At 40.0% G+C, this 26,411-nt stretch overlaps 1 protein-coding gene across 4 annotated transcripts in view; it reads right to left on the bottom strand.

Annotated features, from left to right (window-relative positions):
- MTUS1 (microtubule associated scaffold protein 1) overlaps positions 1-26,411 on the bottom strand; it is a 159,161-nt gene that overhangs the window by 64,216 nt on the left and 68,534 nt on the right. For 3 of the 4 annotated variants that reach the window (XM_024759978.1, XM_024759979.1, XM_024759981.1), the window contains exons 4-5: positions 11,069-11,230; positions 2,120-2,254 (exon numbers count right to left, since the gene is read on the bottom strand). In XM_024759978.1, coding sequence (XP_024615746.1) covers positions 2,120-2,254; positions 11,069-11,230 — 297 coding nt within the window. The remainder of the gene's footprint in view (positions 1-2,119; positions 2,255-11,068; positions 11,231-26,411) is intronic. The other variant, XM_024759982.1, reaches the window with a different exon arrangement.

Genomic DNA, 26,411 nt, shown 5'->3' with positions numbered 1-26,411 from the left:
AGTTTAAGGGCGATATTATTCATTGTCAAAATTAAACATGCTAGGACAAACTACGGTATGTTTTCAGTTCAAGAACTGCTGAAATTCAAATTTTAACAGTACTAAATTTATACATGTATTACACACTTGATGCTATTCCACTGCTGATAGAGCAAAAAGGCCCAGACTACAAAATACAGCTACTAGGGTGTGATTTCTAAAATTGCCAAGTATTAAATCCAGTTCTCTTGCTATTCAGCTATGAAGGAAAACATACTTAAGCTCTTCCTCCAAACTGATACAATATAAAATACAACCAGGGGAATTCTTTCACAATGTATATGTGTATTAAATCAAATATAATTTTAACTGTCAATTATACATCAATAAAGCTGAAAAATAAATTCAACCAGGAGTGGTAACAGGTACAGAGCTACAAAGATAAGTCACTAGACGACTATGAGCATGTCTTCCTGATGTGACAGAGTCATTTCTAGGGCAAATCACCTGCAGATTATTTAGTTAGAACAGCTGCCACATTCTGTGGAATTTTACAGAGATGACAATCTCTTAAAATATGTGGCTGTTATAAATGGACAGCATTGATTCCCAGTCAAGTAAAACCTCTGTGATACAAAAGCTTACAAATTCAATGGCAAGACATTTTAGAATACTGAGGTTCTCTGTTCTGCAAACGTATCAGAGAAATCATGCCGTTCTAACTCTCTGAAAGTTATCTTAGTATCAAAGTTGGACATTTCTTTCCAGTTACTGGTGTATGTGTAGATTACGGGGCTTTATCATCATCAATACAAACCATAGATTCATATACTGATGTCATCCCACCGAGGGGTAATTTGATGCATCAGAAATTAGTTTAAAACCCTGGAAGATGAGAACCTGCTGGTACCCAGAAGAATCTTTTTGCCAATATCTATGCCTATTCTCTCTTGAATTCAGTAGAAAAGAAAGTGTTAATAAACATTCACTAGGTAATTAACCTCAAATTACCACGTGATCCTTTACATAATGTAACACACACACACACACACAAATATTGAGAAGGACACAGAGCAACAGACACACACTGCTTTGAGAGACTAACATATTTCTGGAAAGTTATTTAGTAATATGATAACAATTTCACAAAGATTCACAGTTTAACCCAGTGGTTCCTCTTTTGGGAATATCCCACAGAAGTAACTAGAACCTGAAGCAATGAATACTATTCACATTCAGAGATGTTTGTCTCAGTATGACGTGCCATAGTGAGAGACAGGAAATGTCCAGGAACCAGGGAATTGGAAAACAGGAGACTATCTCATAGCCATTTAAAATGAAGACACTCTCATGATATACTATTAAATTAATAAAAAGCAAGACACAAGAGAATGTCCATATTATGCCCTGAGTTTTCTTGAAACAAAAACAAAGCTATTATATATGCAGAGGGAAAGAAAAGGAGGAAAGGCAACAGTTACTCATGGTTGACGGGATGAAGGAGGATGCTGTACGTTTCTCTGCATTTTAAACCCTCAAATACAAATATGCATCACATATTACAGCTCAAGCTTCTCATTCACAATTATTCTTTCAGTTAAGCAATCTTTCAATTCACTAAGCAACAACTGCGAATGTGCTTCAGCTCCACTGTGATAAAGCTGCACGAAAACTTTCCATATGAAGTATATACCACATATGTTGTAAACTTGAAAGTTAACCTTCATTAGCTGTAGCAATCACGAAGTGAGCGATACAGAGAAGAAGAGATAAAGAACATGGGGGTGGGGCGCGGGGGGACATGGTTGGACCAAAAGTGTGAAGTAAACCATGCACTTCTATCTCATTATTCTAGATCACCACCTTTGCATAATTTAACTCTAGAAGTTTCATTTATTTTCACCTTATACCTTTGTTCTATCTGCTGATTTATATGTATCAAGTTTTAGCTATAGAACCTACAGACTCTCAGAACAAGAACAGCTCCATCAGTGTAAAAATGTATTATGTCTTTATTCACCAGACATTTTGTAAATAAATATTCAATATAACATGAACCTAAATGCCAAAATTTAACCTCCTGTAAGCCAAGGACTTAAAAAGCCTTGCCCTCCTCTTCTCTCCACAGTGAGGTCCATACCTTTTGGAGGCGTTTTTAGTAAGTGCACGTGAGCTCGGGGTACCAAAGGCTTCAAATATAAGGATCCTGAGGAGCCATTTTGAAATGCTGGTTTTGGAGGTTTTTCCTCATATTTGATGACAGCGTTATTACCAGCTGGAATAAAACAGAAAAGTACATTTTATTTTACAGATAAACACAGTATGAGTCTTCCACGACCTATCTTTCCTCTTTAAATCAACAAGTGCTCACTAAGCACCTACCACGTGTCAGGCATTACTCTACGTTGGGAATACAAAGACGGATAACAGGTAGTTCCTAGGCTCAGGGATGCAGGGTGAACGGTAACCAGGGTGACCTTACATCTTGGCACAGCCCAAGTTTATGCCTCTTTTCCAGGGCAGCTTTCATCCCAGATCAAAGTTGGGAGATATTTTGGTATCCTTGGGGGTCCTGGAACCAATCCCCTGTGGATACCAAGGGACGACTATAATGTACAAGCTCCTTGGTAGCTGCAAAGGTGAGATCTGGTTCTGATCCTTCTGTGCCACTGCAAGAAGCTGAAACTCCAACATCTGCCCTAGAACAAAGGCACCTAAGCCCTAAAGCTAAAATGTAAAAGAGAATTCCACCTAAATAATAAAAACCATCTTTTATATTACACGTAAACCTTTCCTCTCTCACTCACACAGGAATCATCTCTGGGGGTGGGGGAGAGTTTCCAGGCACTAAAAGAATTGAAGAAAGGACTTCTGGAGAAAGTTTGAGGCACTAGACAATTGTGCTTAGGCTGTGGTATAATTCTGAGTCCGCGACAGTTAACTAGGCAAAGGGGGCTCCCAAAGAAGCAGACCTATATTATTTCCTGGGGAAAGGTGAGAGTGAAAGTGAGCAAATACTATATTTTAGGTATAATATGTCAACGGGTCCTGGAAAGGGCATCTGCTACTTTGCTAGTCTCTGATTTTGCTTCGCTTTCTTCACTGGGACTCTAAAGACAATCCTAGCATATCAAAAGACAGTGACACTTTGAAATAAAGAACACAGCTTTAAAAAAACAGTGATAATTTGTAACTTGTTGATTTTCTACCAGAATGAAAATTTGAAACCACGGAGAAACATTCAGACAAAGCCTCCAGTAGATGTCTTGCCTACTCTTGTTTCTTCTTTTGTCCAATAATGACTGAAGCCCTCGGCATCAAAAAACTCAATATCTTTCAGTTGCATAAGACAACTATGTAGACTATATAAACCTATATGTTTATATAGGTTCTTTGTAAACTGTGAATTTCCTTTTCACATTTATGGCTTCTCATTGGATTTAAAAATAATAATAACCCAATTCTTCTACTGTATCCTTAAGATTTGTATGGGACAGGGGAAAGGCAGAGGGAAAAGAAAGAGCAGGGCCTGTGTCCTGCGCTCTGAATTCAAAATGAGAATGCATTTTCACATTATATTTTTGCTAAAGGTGTATCAGGTCCATAACAAGGTCCTATGAAATAGCGTTCCTGGCTCTGGTACAGTTGAGAGGATTCCGTATTAGGAATTTAACCAGCATCACCATCACTTATTGCACTGTTTTCGGCTGAGGGTATCTACATTTTAAAATCTCCTAAGGGTCATAAACCTTAAACAAAAGGCTTGAAAAGTCAAAAACAGTACCCGCGTGTAAAGATAACAACATACAAAGCTGTTTCAAATTTTATTTAGTGGTAACAAAAAAGGAGGGTGAGGAGAGCAGCAGCAGTGATCTAATTAAAGATGAAAAAAATCGGTATTTCCTTATCATTCTAAACTTCTCCTTTTAATTCTCCATAACTGAGTAATCTTTGAAAAAGTACAGTGTCCAGAAGCTCAGCTCCTACAAGGAATTTTAACAGCACTGCTTGGCTCCTCCTAAGAGATTACCATGTTATACACAACACTCGAGTGTAAACACAGCACTTTGCCCTTTTCTCTCCATAACTCAGGAGGAAAAAATCCTAACAAAAATACTTTGAAAGTTTTATGGTTCTCTATTCCCATAAAAGTTAACCTTTTTATCTGTCTCCCCTTGCTAACCACACAAACCACTAGTATGTTTATGTCACCATATACTTACTGGGCCAGAGGGAAATCTGGAGGTTCATTCATTCACTACCTGGTTTCCAGGCTTAATTGCCCCTCCACCGACCCAGATTGGATTTTTTATAATTATTTTCTAAATAATCTTCAACACCCAATTCTAACCATCCAATTCCATTCTAATAATCAACACTTATAATCACAAATTTCTTTATTACCAAGCTTGATCCCTTCCTTCACCTCACATTTCTAGAAAGGGGTGAGTTGTCAACATTATTTACAAATATTTATAAATTTGAAGACAGCTAGAAATTTTTCTCTAGGCTAAACTGTCCCAACTCCTACAACAGTGCTTACAGATGTCACATTTAAACCTTGTAAAGACATGCTGTCATTCTCCCCTGATCTACGTCAAGGCCCCCTACAAGGGGCCATATATTTGTTCTTCCTGTGCACAGATAACACTTCCAATATTAGGCCAAATCAACACAGAGCCTTCCCTCCTACTGACAAGTTTCTGTCAATCTCCTATCCTTCTTTCCAATTCCCTCTTTCCCCAGAACCTGGAGACTTGGTTTTTCCAACAAGTTTCTGTCAACTTCCTATCCTTTTATTCCAATTCCCTCTTTCCCCAGAACCTGGAAACTTGGTTTCTCCCAAGTTGACAGGGAGCTAATGTAAATGATAAATACTTAAGATACTACTACTATAAAATTCAACATAACTTTTCAAAGGATGGATGGGGAATGATTTCAGAGTCTTAAAGAAATGGAACCAAGTCATAGAGCAGGTTTTTTTAGATGTTCATGTAAAATGGTAGTGGGTTTCAATCAACATTTCAACTTATGCTAAATCAAAATCCAAGAAGGGAAGTAAGTGATGTTATTAGTCTCAACCATGTATTATAACAATCCGGGGACTTCCCTGGTGGCGCAGAGGTTAAGAATCCGCCTGCCAATGCAGGGGACACGGGTTCAAGCCCTGGTCTGGGAAGATCCCACATGCCGCGGAGAAACTAAGCCCGTGCGCCACAACTACTGAGCCTGCGCTCTAGAGCCCGCGAGTCACAACTACTGAGCCCGCGTGCCTAGAGCCTGGGCTCCGCAACAAGAGAAGCCACCGCAATGAGAAGCCCACGCACCGCAACAAAGAGTAGCCCCCACTTGCCGCAACTAGAGAAAGTCCGTGCGCAGCAACTAAGACACAACGCAGCCAAAAATAAATAATAAATAAACTTATTTTTAAAAACTTATAAATAAAATAAAATAACAATCTGGATTTGAGTCTTACTTTTCTTGACATATTTTAAAAATTATACTCAGCAGCAAATAAGTCACCTACATAGATTTTGAAAAACTGAATTGAGTTTAATTTACAGACCTATTATGAATCTGTATGATCCTAAATCCACGCTTTTCATTTCTAAGCTTTAAACACAAAGACCTTCAGTTTCCAAAGGACTCAGGTGAAAGGATTTCTCGCTAAGACAAAAGACACATTTCTCATGAGGCACAATATTCCTGTCTTGTTGGCTCTGTCACACTCAGAACGGAGGTGCTGTCCTGGAAACAAACTGTCTCACTGCCACCCTTCTCGCATCAATTTGTTACACGCGAGGGTCAAAATCCGTATTTCAAGGATAAAATGAGTTTGACCCAGGGTACAAACACACACATACATTTACACTTATATGTGACATATATATACACACATGTGCACACGCTCATATAAACACACACACACACACACACACACACTCTCTCTCTGATCATCTACTATACACACTCCCCCCTTCACTCTTCCCCACTTTACTAATGGTGGAGACAAAGTGTGGAGACAAAACAGCACACAGTTTTATGGTGGAGACAAAACAGCACACAGTTTTATGACCAATACTTTCATATCCTTTGGTTTTCTAAAGGCTCTCCTCTAGGCTGACCCTAACTTGAAGGATGTACTTTGCTACGAGGCGTGATGCCCTTAAAGTATTTCTCCTGCCCTCTATTCCAGTTCCTAATGGGGCAGCCGGTTGGGTATCCTGACGATATCTAAATGTTCTCTAGTCTAGAGTTATTATATGCAAATGATAAACCCTTCAGTGGCACAAGCTCCAATATAATAAGAGAAGCACATTAGTTTCAAGGAATGGAATGGAATGGAACCTGTAATATGTGAGTTCTGGTCCTGACTGGGCCACTGCCTAGCTGTGCTGGATCACCTCACCCCTCTATGTATGAGGGGGTTTGAACACCAAGTGTGGACACAGGCAGTGCACACGGAGTCACAGGGTCCCCACTCCCTGATTATGGCGCTTGGTCCCACTGAGGCCGAACACACACTCAGAATTCTCCTAAACCCAGTGGTTCAGGAGGTACAAGCACTCCACGATGGCTGGTTTGTACAACCAACGTGTGAAATCCCACAAGTGGCTGCCCACGTCTCAGCCAATTCTAACAGACAGTTTTAAACCTGCCCCCATGCTGTTGTTGTCCTTGGTCCTAGCTGCCTCGATTAAGCCAGAATAATAGGTGCTCCGGAACCCTTCTTTTTCATTTCCCCATATGGTCAAAATGCGGTTCAAGTGAAATGACAGATGACTGAGTCTACAGAGAAAATGAAGAGAGATGCTCAGAGCAGCCCAAGCAGGAGAAAAGGTTTTCCTGTTAGAGAAAGGCTTCTCATTGCTCCAGACTCTTATTTGCAAACTAACGTTTCACACTACACTCTAGCACCTAGTTGGTTTTTGTTTTGTTTAACAAATATGTATATACACACACAGACCCAACATTCTGCTCATTTCCTGAACTTTCCGTGAATCAGCTTAACACCCCCCACTGTGCCAGATCATCTGCCACCTGGCTTACGATCAAATCACTACTTAAGTCTAAGCGTTCAAATTCCAAAAGCAAAATTACCCAACCTTGTAATAAGAAGAATGTCGCATATATATCCTAGAAAAGCATTAAAAGAATGAAAACGAAATTAATACCAGTCTGGATAATAGCATTTTCTTATTAAATAGTCCATTCAGACGTGCGTAAGGATTGAGCATGTTTTGCAAAATGGGGTCAGAGTATGTACCGCCTGTCTTTCACCCCTTCCTCACCCCCCGCGGGCCTCACTAGTCAAGCACACATTTTTGCTCTGAACCTGGAAGCAGCCAGAAAACCTTTCAACACTGTTCTCCAGGTGATTCTCACCAACTGACCAGTGTTGACAGGCGACACAATACCTACTTGCCATCCTGCGATGAGGGTGGGACTGAAGGTGAGTAAGACTGATCCTTCTATCACCTTGACCCCTTTGCCCCCAACACCCTCCTTCCAAACTGTGAGGCACCAACTTATTGTTGCGAAGAAAATAAAGGTGGTCAGAAACCTTTGCTGCTGCTAGGATTCTGAAGATGATCTAAGCCTCCCTGCCTGTTCACCAGGTGAGAACACTGAGGCTAAGACAGTGGAAGATTGTCCAACTTCAGTGACTTAGTAAGACTGACTAGGACTGAGTCCGAGTTGAACACCCTTTTCTACTGTATCACACTGTTGACGCCAGGGCTGGCCGTGAAGGTGAGGGAAGAGAAAGCTCCGTTTCTTCAGTTAACCTCCACCTGTTCTATCTCTCAGACAGTGCAAGGAGCTTTGGTGTGCATCCTTTTATTTCCCCTCACCACCTGTCTCTCAAAAATAAATGTGCTTAAGATTTTGTGGCTAAACTGGTAGGAGTAGGAAGTGCTTGGACTTCATATTTGCTAATACGGCAAAATTACAAGCTCTCCTGAGACCTTTTTCTACACTCACACAAAGGTCCTCAAACCTTCAACTCTTTTCAAGACATATACACACACACACACACACACACACACACACACACACACACACACATATATACACACACATATATATATACAACATTTTTATCCAATGATCTTAAAAACTGGAACTTAGCTATCTGAGTCTGGAAGAGCTTACAACAATTAACCTCTAAAAATGAGCATATTTGATATAGAAACTACTATGCAATGTTTCATGCTAATATTAAAAAAAAAATCAATACTGTAACTTTAAAATTTTCCGTGCTGAAGAGAACACACACAAAGAACCTGCTGAAACCCGCAAATAAGAAAGATTTATTGTCTTATAGATCTTGATTCAGTCACTTTTAAACTTGGTCATGTTATTTCTATAACAGCCCTAAGCACGGAGAACCAGATGCTAATTTTACAACAGCACTCTGCAGTCTCAAAAGTGATTGCACTGACAGCATCGCGTCACAAAGAAAGGAATGGACAAAACAAGAAAACAAGCTTTAAAATCGTTCAAAGGCTTAACCCAATATGAATTTAAAACACTGATCAAAAGATTAAGTTATTTCCTAATATGACCCATCATTGTCAGAAATAGGAAAACTGCAGCTCAAAATGATTTTTTTCATGTTTTAAGGTATCTTTAAAAAGTGCACATTTTAAATATTTTTAGATATGAGTAAAATAAAATGTGATGTTTTCATTTTAATTCTAGGAAAGCATTCTTCTATCCTCGTACAACGATTAGGTACACACACAAAAACAACCAGTTATTTAATCAAAAATGAGACCATTAACTAGTCTTATAAAATAATTTCATGTGCAATGAACTTCGACAATGCTGCTGAATTATATTTAGTCCGAGTCTCAAAACACATAAAATACACAATAAACTGGTAGACAGAATCATTCACAACTTAAATATAAACATGCCCAAGAAATACAATTAACAAATTACAAGTTATAAAAATAGCAATCAAGAGATGCTAAATCAATTTATTGAATAAAATTTAAACATGCTTACAAAGAAAGAATCAAACCAGAAATCGTCGACCTACTTCTTTTCCCAGTAAACGTGGCTAACAAAGGAACTATACAAAGGCTGTAGGATCCCAGAACCAGCAATGTCAATAAGGTAGCATCGTAGTGCCTCTCTGAGCCAGTCGGTGGGGTGAGTGTAGAATTGATAAATATTTTCGAAGAAGTATCCGTTTCTGTACAACTGCGAAATCCTCCTGGTATAGTCATTTAAAAGGATCAAAGCAAGCTTAGGCAGGAAAAACTGCAGCCATGTTCACTCCCCTATCCCTCATGCTTGCTCTTAGTGAATTAGAATGGAGAAGGAAAAAAATCTGTAAGCTCCAAGGCACTACACAGAACAGATTAAACCAGCTAGCAAATCCAACTAAGAAAGAGACATTGATTTGAATGCTTCATCTGCGACAGAGACACAGCCCCTAGACAGGCTCTGTGGGTACACGGGAAGCCCCTTTGTTAAAAGACAAAAAGGAATGGACAAAAGCATTTGACACCCTCCTTAGGAGTGTCAGACACGGTCCTGAATGGGGCCACCGCAACATGGCCGTCGGCAGGGGTGCTGGGCAGCGGGGCTCCACGGGACGTGCCTCCTGCCAGGGCCACGAGTGCCAGCGCTACACAACCCTCCAGCCCCCGAGAACACCTTGGTGCTTCCATCTTGGCAGAATGTTTTCAAAACTTCCCTTTACAAACAGGGAGCACTGCAAGTGAAATGACCTTAAAAGAATACACGTGTGAATTACCTTTTCAAATCATCAAGAATCAACGGATACATGCAAACCCTTCTGATCTTATGCCACAACTTCAAAATTCAAATCATAAGCGGATAACTGTCCCGTTTAATTTCAAGTAACAAATTTCAGCGTTCCTAAAGGTCCAGTATACAGCTACTGACTCTCATAGGAGACCGACTCCTGCTGCTAAATGCCCTCTCGGAAATGTGTTCATTAATTTGGTCATTAATTCAGTGCCTTACCCTCCACAAACACATTCTCAATTCTGTCACATGTTGGCTGAGTGCCCTTGGACCAGCGACAACCTCTCTGGGCCTCAATTACCTTGCATATAGAAAAAGGGTAACAGAAGTTATTTGAGAGGAAATGAAAGAAAGAATGTATGGTAACCCTACACATTGCTCCACACCCAGAAGGTTCATAACCATGACTACACTTTGTCCCTGTCCCCTCACCGGAAAGAAGAAACAGATCCTCCCCTTCAAGCGGAGAGAACTTCCCTCTTCCCCACCACTCCCTTATATCTTGTTTTATCTGATATTCTAGTTATCCACATAAATATCTTCTTTCTCAGCTACCTTTGAGAATAGGGACCATTTCTTTGATATCTCATATCCTTCACAGCATCTACAGTGGTGCCTGTACACAGCAGGCACTCCAAAATTGCTCAAATTAGTTAACCCATAAATTCTGTGAAAGAAATTAAAAAGGAAATGAGCAAATAAACACTAAGGCCAAATACATCTTTTGAACGAAAGGGATAATTCAATTCACTCATTTTATACACAGCAAACTGAATTCATACTAACTGAAAACCCCCAAAATATATTCTGTTTAAATTACTTAAAACTAGGCTTGGAGTTATAATATACTACTCTTAATACACTGAATCTAGCATCCAAAGTTTAAGATTAGAAAAAACACATCTACAAAATATAGCCACTTACAAAATAAATGAAACTGAAGTTATCTTTTTTTCTGATTTCCAGTTGGGTTCCAATAGCCTCTAGATTGCTTTCTTTCCTTAAACAAGCCAAAAAAACCCCACCCTCTTCAAATTATACACTTTAGAATCCTTCATGCAAAAAAATACCAGTTGCCTTCAACAGATAAATATTTCTATGTTTCATAGCATATTCATCAAAAGAGAATGTCGTTGAAAGAATTTGTTTTTCCTGCTAAGCTTTTAGAGCAATTCCAAGGGAGAAGCAAGATGCATATTTTCCCCTAAATCACAGAACCAAAAATTCTGATAATTTGTAGCGCATAAGATTTCTCTTAAAACTACAGTTTCAACAAGCCCCAAAGTCTGAAATAAGACTGACTTACAGTTATTGCTGTAAGTGCTCAGATCAGTGTGGGTGCTGGCAACAGAGGAGGTGCTTCCCGTCCTCCGCAGCGCAGAACTTTTCAGAGATGCTTTGGATTTAGGAAGTGGTCTAGGCGAATTCACCCAAGACGGCTGTGCAGTTTTCAAGGATGCAGGTTTTCCTTGGGGGTTTAAAAAAAAAAAATGTTTCCACTGCTATTCACTCCAAAAACTTTAATCTTGTAAACCTGAACTCCTACATGAACAAGTGAGTCAAAACGTAAAATGAATATTCAGAATCCCGCAGGAGGGGTCCCTGTAATCCTGAAGTAGTTAACTCACGTCTTCTGTGACACAGAGACCAGAAGAGCCACTGGAGACAGAAGCTTTTAGCAAAGTTGAAATCAAGGAATAGACAAACTGACATGACTTCCCCCCATATCATTGATTAAAAAGGAAACACATTAGTGCATTCACACAGTAAGCTACCATATAAAACATAGGTGAACATTAAAAAACAACCAGAACAGGAAGGAAGAAAAAGTCAACTTGAGAAAAACAATTTTAAAATGTCTAATGCCTAACAACAGCAGGTGGTGCTATAAATGCCTAACAGCAGGTGGTGCTATATTATTAGCATCTTTTTCATCTTACCTTTTCATCTTTACTCTTTATTTGCCAAACTTAAAGGGTCCTCACTCAAACTCCTAACTCTTGCTTGCAGCAAAAGTGTTGCCACTTAACAGCAAGATGTACGGACGCTTCCCCTTCCCCGGCATCTTTGAAACCTCACCATTCTGACGCTCACGCCTGAACACGGGCATTTCGCAAGTCCGTGCCTTTGCTCCTACTTTCTTCATATCCGTCTCTCCAGGAGAGTCTATTTTATCGACTTTACTCTAACCATTGCCTTATGTGGATGAATCCCAAATTCCCATCTGCAGCTCTGTCTTCCTGAATCCCAATGCCACTCACATTTTCAATTTCTTGTTGAACCTTTCCAACTCGGACAATTAGACAACCTCCTACCTACTTATGCTAACCATAATTAAATTTTCCTTTTTCCCAGCCCCAAAACATTGGAATCATCTTTCTTCCCCCATTAGAGTCTCATTTAATCTAACGTTAAGTTTCTCAATGCTACCTGGATCATATAACTGAAGAATATCAAGAGTTGAAAAGGACCTTACCTGCAAATGATAGTGTCACATATTACTAATGGCACCCTAAGGGAGTAAAGTAGGTTTTCCAAAAAGTAATGCTCACTTCTTTGTTCCAGTTATTTCACTTATAAAAATCTCATCTTAATAGAGAAAAAGAGCTGAAGTGCCTTAGGCCTGGCATCTAAAGTTCTCCTGTCTGCAGCCTCACCCTGTACTGAATCTTGTACATCAGTGTGAGCCCTGCTCCAATCACCCGTTTTCTCTTTTTCTCCCTGACACCAGGATGTGCTATTCCAATTCAAAAGGCACATCATTTCTTTCCTTTCCTTTCTTTTTTAAAAAAAATTTATTTAATTAATTTATTTTTGGCTGCGTTGGGTCTTGGTTGCTGCGCGCGGGCTTTCTCTAGTTGCGGTGAGCAAGGGCTACTCTTCGCTGCGGTGCGCGGGCTTCTCATTGCGGTGGCATCTCTTGTTGCGAAGCATGGGCTCTAGGCTCCCGGGTTCAGCCGTTGTGGCACGTGGGCTCAGTAGTTGTGGCTCACGGGCTCTAGAACACAGGCTCAGTCGTTGTGGTACATGGGCTTAGTTGCTCCGTGGCATGTGGATCTTCCCGGACCAGGGCTCAAACCCGTGTCCCCTGCATTGGCAGGCGGATTCCTAACCACTGCGCCACCAGGGAAGCCCACATCATTTGTTTTCAAAGAGGTGTTCCTCCCCTCAATTCAAATGCTACAAATCCTTATTTACTCTCTTACACTTTGCCTGAATAACTGTATTAGACCCCAAAGTTCTTTCCTTCGATCCTTTCCAGCTCCATGGTGTTGATCTCCTGAATGTGAAAACTAAGGTCATGACCCAATCTATAATCTGTGATTCCCCATTATCTGCAGGATGACATTATTTTTAAGCCTCTTAATTAATATTTAATTTTAAAGACATAAAAGGCAGTCCTAGGGTTGGTTGATTCCTACCCAATTCTTCCCCCTTATGCTTCACCATGCCCCTACCTCGCTGTGCGTACATACACACACACACACACACACCCCTTCTTTTTATTTTTCCAGGATGTTTTACTCTATTCTTCTGCTCTGCCCAACCCTGTGAATGCAATGGCCTTCTTTCCCTCCAGTCCTCAAACTCTGCCCAGTGAATACAAAGTGAGTTGATGATTCTCTTTTAAATCCTTGCTGCGTCACCCCAGGTTTACTGAATCACAGTCTCCCTTTTAACAAGATCCCCTGGTAATTTAAATACACATTAAGTCTGAGAAGTACAGCTGAGAATCCCAACCTCTTTGTAAAGCCTTTCCTTCCAGGACATTCCCTGCTGAGTGCCATGGACCACACCTTCTTTTATGCTCAGACCCATACTTCCTTCTGTCATGGTATCTGTTTCAATACGCCTCTCAGACTAGTCTCTACAGCCCCTGAGAACAGGAAAAGAACCTGATTCAATTCCATTCCCTGAGGACCCAGCAAAGTGTCTAGCGTGGTGTAAGACTTAATGTTTGCTGAATGAATTAATTTTTCTTTTGAGGCCAAAAGTAGGATGGGGGAAATAAGAAGAGGTTGGAAAAGGGTATAGACTGTCAGCTCTCAGATGCATAAGGTCTGAGGATAATGTAAGACACGGTAACTAGAGGTGATACACAGCGTTATCACTGTATTGAAATTTGCTATAAGAGTAGAACTTAAATGTTCTTACATACACACAATAAATATGTAAGGTGATAACATGTTTATTAACTAGATGGTGTAAATCCTTTCACAATGTATATGTAAATAAATCAACTATCTTACAATTGTCAATTATACCTCAATGAAATCAAAAAATATACACAGAATTATAATAACAGTAATAGAGCTATTTTAAAAAATTTTAAAGGCCAAGAGTGAAGGACAAATTCTGATAATGTTTTCTCTCATCATCTACATTGAAGCATTCAACACTTAACCAATTTTTACAAAAGCTTATTTGTCCTTTGTTAATAGACTCTTCAGTCTATCAATTAAAGGGAGACAGTGTTCTTTACATTCCTTATAATAATTAGCAAATAACCAATATTCAAGTAGCCATTTGATTTTTTAATTTATATTTGGCCACTGGTTTTACCTGCTCTTGGAGGGATAAACAGATTTTTAGAATTTAAATTTACCAAATTGCTGCTCCTTTGGCAAAAACATTCTGATGAGTCATCATTATTGGAAACAATAAGCAAGGCTGGGTAAGGGACGGATGAAAATTTCTGTGTCAGAGCCACAAGGCAGCCAAGGCTCAGTACGTTTGGAAAATTAACTTTTTTTTCAGAAAGGGATATCTCATGGCTTTGTTTCTGAAAGCATTGTAGGTTTACAGACATTTCTCAGTGTGCCTCAGAATTACTACACACCTGTACCCTCTCTGATTCCAACACACAGCCTGGCACTTACCCCAAGCCCAATTATCATTCCCCTGAACTGGCCCCTCCCATTTTCACAAGTCTCACTGTCACCCCAATCCAGCCCCACCCCTTCCATCTAGTGGCAATTTGTGTCCCAGCCAAAGTCCTCCCTGTTCTTCCATCACTCTTGACGAGCAGTCACTGAGGACACAGAATGATGCCTACTTCACTGAAGGATTACTCCTTTGAAACGGAGACGAATCCTAACAGTGCATTACTATCACCATCCCCAGTTTACAGATGAGCAACCTACTTAAGTGGTTAAACGGCTTACATAGGTCGCACACCTATAACCAGTGACAGAAGGGCCTAGAATGCAGGTAACTTACCACCTGCCCACTGTTCCCTCGACTGTGCCGTGGACAGACGTGCCAGGCTTGGGGGCCAGCCTGAACCCCTCTTGCTAGGAAGGTGCTCCTGTAGTGAATGCTAAAACTGTGGGACCACAACAAAGGTACTTAGCTGCTTCCCCAATGGTCATAATGTTTAACTCAGTAGCAGAGTTGACCTAAGGTGCCTGTGACTGGACTTTATATAAAGAAGCAGTAAAACATACACATCATAAGCAGTATTAAAAGTAAGACATTGCAACCCTGGACTGAGCACCTCTGAGAAACCTAAGCACAGCATCCTTCAACAATGAAATCAATACAGGACTGCTCTTACAAGTTCTGAAGAGATGACATTTACCAGTTTACTTCACACCGTGTAACGTATCCCAGATGTGAATCATAACCGTTTAAGATCTACCTGCAGAGACAGTATTGACCTTAGTGGTTTATTTTAAGCTCATGCTGTTAGCATCACCCTACATATAGACAACACATTTGTTCTGATTCTATAATTATAACCATCTTTTGTCTAGGGAAAAATCTGGCAAGAATAACATCTTCACTTTGCCTTATATAGTAACACAGAGATTCTACTGGATTTGAAGCATACCTTCACCCAACAATTTACTCGGAAAACCACCTTGGAAAATCCGATTAAATGCACTGTTATTCAACAACAAAAAATCATTAAGGAACACCTTACAAAACTGAAAATCCATAAGAAAGATTAAGTGGGAAAAAAAGGACAATGTTAATATTACCCTATCTCTTTAAGTTTATACTTATCTATATATTGAAAAATTCCAGAAGGATACAGCAAATTTTTTATGGGCCCCTTATAGGATAGAGCACAGTGGGACATGGGGGAAAAGAGAAGGAAACGGACAGAAAGGGGGAATTTTCCCTTCTTACTTTATATACTTACATATCACTCCATGTGAATTTTTTTTTAACGATAAGCCTATTTTTTATAATAAAAACTAAAAAATATTATTAAAGTCAATGTGGTCAAACATTTAATCAGATAAAAGATACTCAAGACAAAATAGATTAAAAAACTAAAAACAGATAAACTGGATCAATAATTAAAGTAAGTAGATTCTAATATTCTTATTCCTATGCATCTGTAAGCATTAGGTATTCTTTAATGATTTTAATTTTACTAAGAAAAAGAAAAAAGAAGTCAATGCCTTAAATTGATACTTTTATATGGCCATGATGAAAAGTCACTTTACTGCTGCAAAATTCTTCATGATACCATAATGGTATGTTTCCTTGGACTGGAAATTAAAGCCAAAGAATGAACTCCTGAATGGCACCTCCTTTGTTCTGACTCTTACATTAAATGACGCATTCTCCAGGAGAAAGCTCCCAGAGCCTTCCTAGGAATGGAGTGTAAGAACTTTAGACCCTAATTGTTGGGGGAGGGGTGTGGTGGGAGGATGGAGAGGGAGGGGCACTGCAGCTTCCTGAGCACTTGCATCAGAACTTGATCATGTGGCAACACTAGGAAGAGCTGACCAAAGGGAAGAGTTTTAAATCAGGGGAACAGGACTTCCCTGGTGGTGCAGAGGTTAAGAATCCACCTGCCAATGCAGGGGACATGGGTTCAGTCCCTGGTCTGAGAAGATCCCATGTGCCACGGAGCAACTAAGCCCGTGCGCCACAAGTACTGAGCCTGTGCTCTAGAGCCTAACTTTCCTTAGGGAATTTTGTACTTGAGGGGAGAAAAAAAAAAAATCAATAAAAGCACTTTATACGTTGTAAAGCATTATACAAACAGGACATCATTGGTTCGATTTAAATTGCCCATCATTTCCAGAGTCTGTGAGCCCCAACTACTGAGCCCAAGTGCCACAACTACTACAAGCCCGCGAACCTAGAGCCCATGCTCTGCAACAGGAGAACACACAGCAATGAGAAGCCCACGCACCACAATGAAGAGTAGCCCTGCTCGCCGCAACTAAAGAAAGCCCACACGCAGCAATGAGGACCCAACGCAGTCAAAGATAGATGAGTAAAATAAATAAATTTATTAAAAAAATAATCAGGGGAACCCTTAGGAGGCTAGTGCACCTGCCAGGGCTAGAGGCGATGGGGCTTTTAACTAGACAATGAAAAGGAGATTACTGAGGTCAGTCTGAATAAATAAGCTACATATTAATATATGCAATGTAAAATATAAATTATTATATAAAATGTAACAAATATTCTTAAGAAGGCAAGTGCCACTAACTACTAGAGCCAGGAAGAGAAAATGCCAAATAAACAACATAGATCGTTAAAATACAAAAAATAAGAATACGTTTAAAGCTACTGGGTTGGCCAAAAGGTTTCATTCAGTTTTTTCCATAAGATGGCTCTAGTATCACTTACTTGTCTTTAACTTCATTCAAGACTATTTCATTAGATTGTATGTGACAACTGTCATATCAGCATGCATTTTTAAAAAATCAAAATTGGTAAATTTTTGTGTAGCCATTTTAATATTGAAGAAAAAAGCAACATTTTCAGCATATTATGCTTTATTATTTCAACAAAGGTAAAAATGCAACCAAAACACACAAAAAAGATTTGTGCAGTGCATGGAGAAGGTGCTGTGACTGATCGAATGTGTCAAAAGCGGTTTTCAAAGTTTCGTGCTGGAGATTTCTCGCTGAACAATGCTCCACGGTCAGGTAGGCCAGTTGAAGTTGACAGTGATCAAATCAAGACATTAATTGAGAACAATCAACGTTATACCATGCGGGAGATAGCCAACATACTCAAAATGTCCAAATCAAGTGCTGAAAATCATTTGTACCAACTTGGTTATATTAATTGCTTTGATGTTTGGGTTCCACATAAGTTAAGTGAAAAAAAACTTCTTGACTATATTTCTGCAGGTGAGTCTCTACTTAAACGTAAAAAAATGTTCCGTTTTTAAAACAAATTGTGGGGCCTCCCCGGTGGCACAGTGGTTAAGAATCCACCTGCCAATGCAGGGGACACGGGCTCAATCCCTGGTCTGGGAAGATCCCACATGCTGCAGAACAACTAAGCCCGTGTGCCACAACTACTGAGCCTGCGAGCCACAACTCCTGAGCCCGTGAGCCACAACTACTGAAACCCACGTGCCTAGAGCCCGGGCTCCGCAACAAGAGAAGCCACTGCGATGAGAAGCCCGCGCACTGCAACGAAGAGTAGCCCCTGCTCGCTGCAACTAGAGAAAGCCGGTGCACAGCAACGAAGACCCAATGCAGCCATAAATAAATACATTTTAAAAATAACTAAATAAATTTATTTTAAAAATAAAACAAATTGTGACAAGTGATGAAAAGTGGATACTGTGCAATAATGTGGAACGGAAGAGATCGTGGAGCAAGTGAAATAAACCACCATCAACCACACCAAAGGCCGGTCTTCATCCAAAGAAGGTGATATTGTGTATACGGTGGGATTGGAAGAGAGTCCTCTATTATGAGCTCCTTCTGAAAACCAAATGATTAATTCCAACAAGTACTGCTCCCAGTTAGACCAACTGAAAGCAGCACTCGACGAAAAGCGTCCAGGATTAGTCAACAGAAAATGCATAATCTTCCATCAGGATAATGCAAGACTGCATATTTCTTTGATGACCAGGCGAAAACTGTTACAACTTGGAAAGTTCCGATTCATTTGCTGTATTCATCAGACATTGCATCTTTGGATTTCCATCTATTTAGGTCTTTACAAAATTCTCTTAATGGAAAAAAATTTCAATTCCCTGGAAGACCATAAAAGGCACCTGGGACAGTTCTTTGCCCAAAAAGATAAAAAAGTTTGGGGAAGATGGAATTATGAAGTTGCCTGAAAAATGGCAGAAGGTAGTGGAACAAAAGGGTGAATACATCGTTCAATAAAGTTCTTGGTGAAAACGAAAAATGTGTCTTTTATTTTTACTTAAAAGCCAAAAAGGGACTTTTTGGCCAACCCAATATAATTATAACTCTTTAAATACAACTATATAGAGGAAGTGACCTTTGGAGTAAGTATCTATGGTAACTATGAATTATTATTATGAAACAAAAGTAAAGCTACCCCAAGGGATAAAAAAAATCAACAAGAAGTTACGGGAGAAATAAATCATACACATGTGAAACTATGGCTGCAGATTCCCTCTCAACCTGGAGGACCAAATTCTCTCGTTGACACTAATGTAGATGTTTAAAAATTTTGCTTCAATGGTAGAGTACTGTTGTTTAAAAATTATTTAAACAGACCTGATAAGCTGCTTACAAAATAAGTACTATGCAACAATCGACAGCTTTCTGATGGACCAGGAAATAAAAGGAAAAAGATCCTTTGCTTTAGCAACAAAAAGTAGTTGCACACACACTATTTCTATGAATAAATGTATCAAATAGTGCTAGTATGATGATAAATTACAAAAATGGGGGCATAAAAGATTTGAATAAGTGGGACATACATGTTCATTCTTCCCTGAATTACCATATTAATTGATTACTATTCCTATTTAAATCATATGTGATTATTTTTAAAGGGGAAATTGGGAGAGTTTTTTTTAAAACAATTGAAACTAGTCTAGAATGAGTAAGAAGAGTCAAAAATTTTTTAGAACATAAAAATGAGGATTATAACTCAACACCAAGAGCAACAACAAAAAATGATTTAAAAATAGGCAAAGGGGCTTCCCTGGCGGTCGAGTGGTTAAGATTTCGCCTTCCAATGCAGGGAGTGCAAGTTCGATCCCTGGTCAGGGAGCTAAGATCCCACATGCCTCAGGGCCAAAAAGCCAAAACATAAAACAGAAGCAATATTGTAACAAATTCAATAAAGACTTAAAAAAAAAAATGGGCACAGGACCTGAATAGAACTTTCCCCAAAAGAAGATATACAATGGCTGAGAAGCACATGAAAAATTGCTCCACATCATTAGTCATTAGGGAAATGCAAATCAAAATCACAATAAGATACCACTTCACATCTATTAGGATGGCTATTATAAAAACAAGACAGAAAATAAGCGTCAGCAAGAATGTGAAGAAATTAGAACACTGTGTATTGGTGCGAGAATAGTAAAATGGTGTAGCTGCTGTGGAAAATGGTGTGTTGGGTTCCTCACAAAATTAAAAATAGGGCTTCCCTGGTGGCACAGTGGTTGAGAGTCCGCCTGCCGATGCAGGGGACACGAGTTCGTGCCCCGGTCCGGGAAGAACCCATATGCCGCGGAGCGGCTGGGCCTGTGAGCCATGGCCGCTGAGCCTGCGCGTCCGGAGCCTCTGCTCCACAACGTGAGAGGCCACAGCAGTGAGAGGCCCGCGTACCGCAAAAATAACAAAAAAAAAAAATTAAAAATAGAACTACCTTATGATCCAGCAATTCAACTTCTGGGTATTCACCCAAAAAACCTGAAAGCAGGATCTTCAAGAGATATCCGAATACCAGGTTCACAGCATCATTATTTATAATAGCCAAAGGGTGGAAGCAATTGAAGTACCCATTAGTAGATGCCTGGATAAACAAAACGTGGCATATACATACCATGAAATATTTATTCAGCCTTTAAAAAAGAAGGAATTCTGACACAGGCTACAATATAGATGGACCTAAAGACATTATGCTAAGTGAAGTAAGCCGGTCACAAAAGGACAAACATTGTATGACTCCTCTTATATAGGTTACCTACAGTGGTCAAATTCATAGAAAGAGAAGAATAGAATGGTGGTTGCCCGGAGTTGAGGGAAGGGGGCAGTAAGGAGTCAGTGTTCAGTGGACAGTTTCAGGTGGAGAAGATGAAAAGTTCTGGATACGGAATGCTGGTATGGGCTGTACAACCATGGGAGTGGACTTCATACCACTGAACTGTACGTTTAAGTTGTGAAAAGGGTACATTTTATGTAATATATATTTTACTACAATTTTTTAAAGTTTAAAAAGTTAGGAGTTTGTGCTACTAGTTATTATAGTACATTATAAAATAGTAAAACAGTCTATTAATGGTAAAAAATTATATTGACAGATTAATAAACTGGTATATCAATCTCAGAAATACAAAAATTCAGAATCAGATAGTAGAGATATTTCCAATCAGTGAAGACATTTATTTGTGATAAGATATTTGAATATTCTAAAAAATTAAAATGTGAGAAGCAGCACGGTGTAGCGGTTAAAAGTCAACAATCTAGAGCCAGACTGCCTAGGTTTAAACCCAGCCCTGCCAACACACAGGCTGGGGGCAGCCTTCTTTTTTTTTTGAAAGGATTCTATTCTTTTTTTTTTTTTTTAACATCTTTATTGGAGTATAATTGCTTTACAATGGTGTGTTAGTTTCTGCTTTATAACAAAGTGAATCACCTATACATATACGTATATCCCCATATCTCCTCCCTCTTGCGTCTCCCTCCCTCCCACCCTCCTTATCCCACCCCTCTAGGTGGTCACAAAGCACCGAGCTATCTCCCTGTGCTATGTGGCTGCTTCCCACTAGATATCTATTTTACGTTTGGTAGTGTATATATGTCCATGCCACTCTCTCACTTCGTCCCAGCTTCCCCTTCTCCCTCCCTGTATCTTCAAGTCCATTCTCTACATCCGCATCTTTATTCCCGTCCTGCCCCTAGGTTCTTCATGACCTTTTTTTTTTTTTGTCCTCATATGTAAGAATGGGGGTGATTATAGTGGTACTTATGTCATAGGTGTGTGTGAGAGTTAAATGAGTGTATTTTTAAATGCTTAGAACAGCACCTGGCACATAGTAAGTGACATATAAATATTAGCTACTAGCTCTCATCTACATCAAGAAGATATTAAAATTGGATTAAAAAGGAAACCAAAAGCATACAAATTAAGATAATTAAATACAGATCAATCTTCTCTTTTAGTAGAGGTTTTGGGAAGCATAAAAATATAGGAAAACTTAAAAGATGTATATGACTATAAAAATGGAAAAATCTTTAAATCACTGTATACAAAATAAAAAGTCATACAGTAAAACACAGGACAAAGGACAACAGATATCATATCAATAATGAAGAATCATATACCCCAACAGTGTAAGTAAGCAAAAGCTCTAAACAAGAATAAATTAAAACAGTCAATACAGTTTCTTTTCAATTTAACCTTATCGTGGCTCACTTCTTCCCTGGCTCCCCGACTGTCACTCCTAATCTCCATTTCCTTTGCTCACATTCTATAGAAGGGTTTAAAAAGCCAAATACTTGCGGTCCTAACCTTTCTTCAAATTAGGGGTGTGATCCGGTTTGTGCCAATAAGACTTAAAGATAAGAGTGCCAGAAGGCAAGGTGCTGGTTAAGACTTGCCCTCCCTGATAAAGTTAGGCAGGCATGTCGGGAGAAAGGCCCTTCGCTCCCAGCCTTTGCGCATAGCAGTTGGGGGACTTAGCGCTTGGAACTCTTAGCGACCATACTTTAAACTGAAAAGTCACAGACAAAAGCAGGACGAGTGCCGAGGCAGGACGAGTGGAAGGACAGAAAGATGACATTATTTTTTTTGTTTTGTTTTGTTTTGTTTGCGGTACGCGGGCCTCTCACTGTTGTGGCCTCTCGCGTTGCGCAGCGCAGGCTCCGGACGCGCAGGCTCAGCGGCCATGGCGCACGGGCCCAGCCGCTCCGTGGCACGTGGGATCCTCGCGGACCGGGGCACGAACCCGTGTCCCCTGCATCGGCAGGCGGACCCTCAACCACTGCGCCACCAGGGAAGCCCTAAGATGACATTATTGAACCACCAACCCAGGAACTGCCCACCTCTAGCTTCCTGTTAAGTAAACGCACAGCCTTCTGGTTTAAAACGATCTGTGTCGTACACATGCTCCTGTCCACAGCATTTGGTGCAGTTGACTCGTCCTCTCTCCTTAAAAGGCTTTCTTTCCTTGGCCTCCAGGACACCACTCTCCACTGACTTCCCTCCTACCTTCCTGGCTGTTCCTTCTTGGTCTCCTTTGTGATTCCTCCTCCACTCTCTAGCCCTTTAAAGCTGAAGAGGACCCCAGAGGTACTTCAGAGACTCCATGCAATTCCCCAAAGGTGCCCTTGACCTATTCTCTTTCTATACTTCCTCTCTGGGCAATCTCATCCAGTCGAGTGGCTTTACATACCAGCTAACTGTTGATGAATCCCAAACTGATCTCCCTCGACCAGACTTCTCCTGTGCACTCTAGACTTGTAAATCCAACTTTCTACTCTACACCTCCATGGATGTACCTGTGATTTTTCTCAACGAGATCCCACCTCCCAACATCCGTGTCTCCATCATCCTTCCCCATCTCAGCTCACACCGAAGTGTTGAGGGTTATCTCTGATTCCTCTCCTTTACTCTCAACCCTCATTCCAACAGCAAACCCTGTTGTCTTTATTTTCAACACGTATAGCTAAACCTGGCCCCCTCTCACCCCCCCACCCAACCCTTCCACACCCCTATGGAGCTACAGCCTCCTGCCATGATTATAGCCATGCTTCCTCATGGATGTTTCTGCTGAGTCTCTCACTCCCACTCAGTGTATTCCCTACACAGCTGTAACAGTGATTCTGTTAAAATTAAAGTCACTTTGGTTAAGAGCCGAAGTCCTTATGATTTTCAAGACTATACATGATCTGGCTCTCCACTACCTGTCACACCTCATCTCCTATTTCACTTTTCCTTACTTCATCCCTTGCTACTCCTAAGAGCTGTCAGTTAAGCTCCACCTCAGGGTCTTTCCACTGGCTCTTTCCTCTGACTGGTGTGATTTTTCTTCCAGGTGTTCATACAGCTGGCTCCCCGCAGGCCTTTACTCAAAAGCTACCTCTCTCTCTCTCTTTCCCATGCCCATACACCTCAACATTTCACACCCCCCATTCTGCGTTAGTAGTTTTTCTCTCTTTAGTGCTGTACGCTGTCAAACATCCTTTATACCTGATTTACTTATGAATAGCCTGTCTCTCCCAGCAGAATGTAACTTCACAGAGGGCACGTTTTCATCTTGCGTTCACTTCTGTACCTCAGCACTGTGACCCTTGTATCTACATTTATCCAACAAGTATTTGAATGCCAAGCATATTCCAATTAAAATAAGATACCATTTTGCACTTTCCTAAACAGTGAATATTTGGCAAGGGCGTTAGAAATGTCAACACGGGGAATATAGCCAATATTTTATAAAAACTATAAATGGAGTATAACCTTTAAAAATTGTGAATCGTTATATTATACATCTGTAATTTATATAATATTGTACAGCAACTATATTTCAATAAAAAAAAGAAATTAAAAAAAATACACATTGGCTAGGGTGTTGGGAAACACGCTTATATACTCGGGAGTGGGAGCACAGACTTGCACGCTATTTTTGAAGAGCAACTTGGCAACGTGTATCAAAAGTCTTAAAAATGCTCACACCCTCTGATTCCACCTAAAGGAATGTATCTCAGTAATTTACCTGAACAGCGTAAGTACTGATATACAAAGTTCTTCAGGGTAGAGTTGTTTAACATACTGAAAAACACTGGAAACAACCTAATGTTCAAAGAAGTCTGAAGAAATAAATCACAGCACATTGAGATGATGACTACAGTCCTTTTAAACCATATTTTTAAAGAATATTTTAAAATTTAAGAATCTAGGAAAATAGGCACCACACCTTTTAAAATGAAAAAGAAAATTCAATCAATTAAGGAATTGCCTATTGACTGTTAGGCATGGGGTTTTTAAAACAGTAGGAACTGTTTGTCTCCATTAGAAATACATAAGCATAAGTGCATGAGAATATGTAAAAAGAAAAGGCATTGAATAGCTATAAATTGTGAAGTTAGAGACTATTGGGCATTGATGCGATTAAGGATGTTCTCTCCCCGCCCACCCCTTCCCACTTCTAAAGTGCTATACTTTTTAAATAGCCTGCTGGGAAGGGGACATTGGAAACCTGATGTGACATTCAAATTAACTGGTTAAATTCAAGATAAGAGAGGGGCAGAGTAAGGTTCACCTTGCTTGGGACAATGCCTCCCACATTCCTTTCTTGACACAGACAGACCTGGGCTCTGTCGGAACCTCTTCTTTTTGCTGAATGCCTGCACACCGATGCATCACATCCTAATTGCCCACCTGCCCTCCTCCGTATGTCCATACATTCTGTACTGACTGTCTTCAATCTTTATATTCCATACTCTGAACCCCAACTGTGCCTTCATTTCTACTTCCTAGTGTACCAGCCAAGTCCTGAAAAACAACTCAATCCATATGTGTTCTTCTTATTTTTAATTCTGGGGTTTCAGTGTCAAAAATTAAACAGCAGAGAGCATCAATACTAAACCAAGACTGGCCCTTCTGTAATATAAAGGTATACCTCTATTATATTACAGAATTACCTATATTATTATTCCAAGGAAGAATTTCAACAAAATTTGATATTTGTAATCTTACCCTCTTCTGAAATCCTACAGCTCTTTTTTTATAGTACTATAAGGACAGATGTGATGAGGGATGAACTTGCCATTGCCCCATCTTGGCTGGTACCTTGAGGCCACGAATCATGTCTTACTTATCCCACGATTCCTCAGGCTCTGGAGTATGGCTTGCACAGTTTACACTTTCAGTCTGCCAAGGAAACAAACTACCTTCCAAAATGCAGAATTTCAGTAGTATGTATTCACATTTATATATTGCAAAATGTGACTTTTGTCACATTCTTGAGTTAGCTAAGGCAATATTATATCAGTAGGGCACAAGAAACTGTACTCTGTATAACCATCACCGTTTGCTTAGATTCGAGAGTAAACTCCAAAGATAAAGTCATAGCAGTACAGGTGAGTCACAAGAGGAACACAGCAAGTCTCTCTTAAGAGGGCAGTAATTTGACAGAGAAAAAAGAACATCCCACAAAACAAGGTTGTCATGATGACTCGAATTACACAGAAGCATAGCGTTCATGGTGATACTGTCAGTACCTGTTTCTGCAAGTATGTTCACAAGGTGTCTGTTGCTTCAGGTAGAGATTAAACAAAAATAACTTCCTGAATCACAGGCCTGGGAACATGTGTCCCGCAACTAAGGGTGTAGTAAGTCAAAGGCTTAGACAGGTTGCATCCTTTCCCAGGTACCACGAAGATAAGCAAGGTTCTTCACATGTTCATCAGCAAATGTACTGACCTGGTCGTGAGTGAGCTCACCTGGCACTCACACTGAAAACTCCTAATATGAACCGAGGTGGGCACCTGGGGGAGCCTCCTGTCTCATTAGAAGCCAAGATTCATGAGCGGAGCTACTTTGAACAACGAGGTCATTGTGACTCAAAACTGAACCCTGTCTTCAGTTTATTTCCCTTTCTAGGGCTACAAAAATAAATCAATAAAATCTGCACAAACTCCCCTGAAAGAAATCACCTAACCTCATAAAAATGAGCCAGAAAATCTGAAAGAGGAAGCTGTCCATTCTCCACAGGTGCTAGTCTG

The sequence above is a fragment of the Neophocaena asiaeorientalis genome, unplaced genomic scaffold (genome assembly GCF_003031525.2).
Source record: "Neophocaena asiaeorientalis asiaeorientalis breed wild unplaced genomic scaffold, Neophocaena_asiaeorientalis_V1.1 scaffold521, whole genome shotgun sequence".
Lineage (NCBI taxonomy): Eukaryota > Metazoa > Chordata > Mammalia > Artiodactyla > Phocoenidae > Neophocaena > Neophocaena asiaeorientalis.
This window is presented reverse-complemented; position numbering and strand designations above follow the sequence as displayed.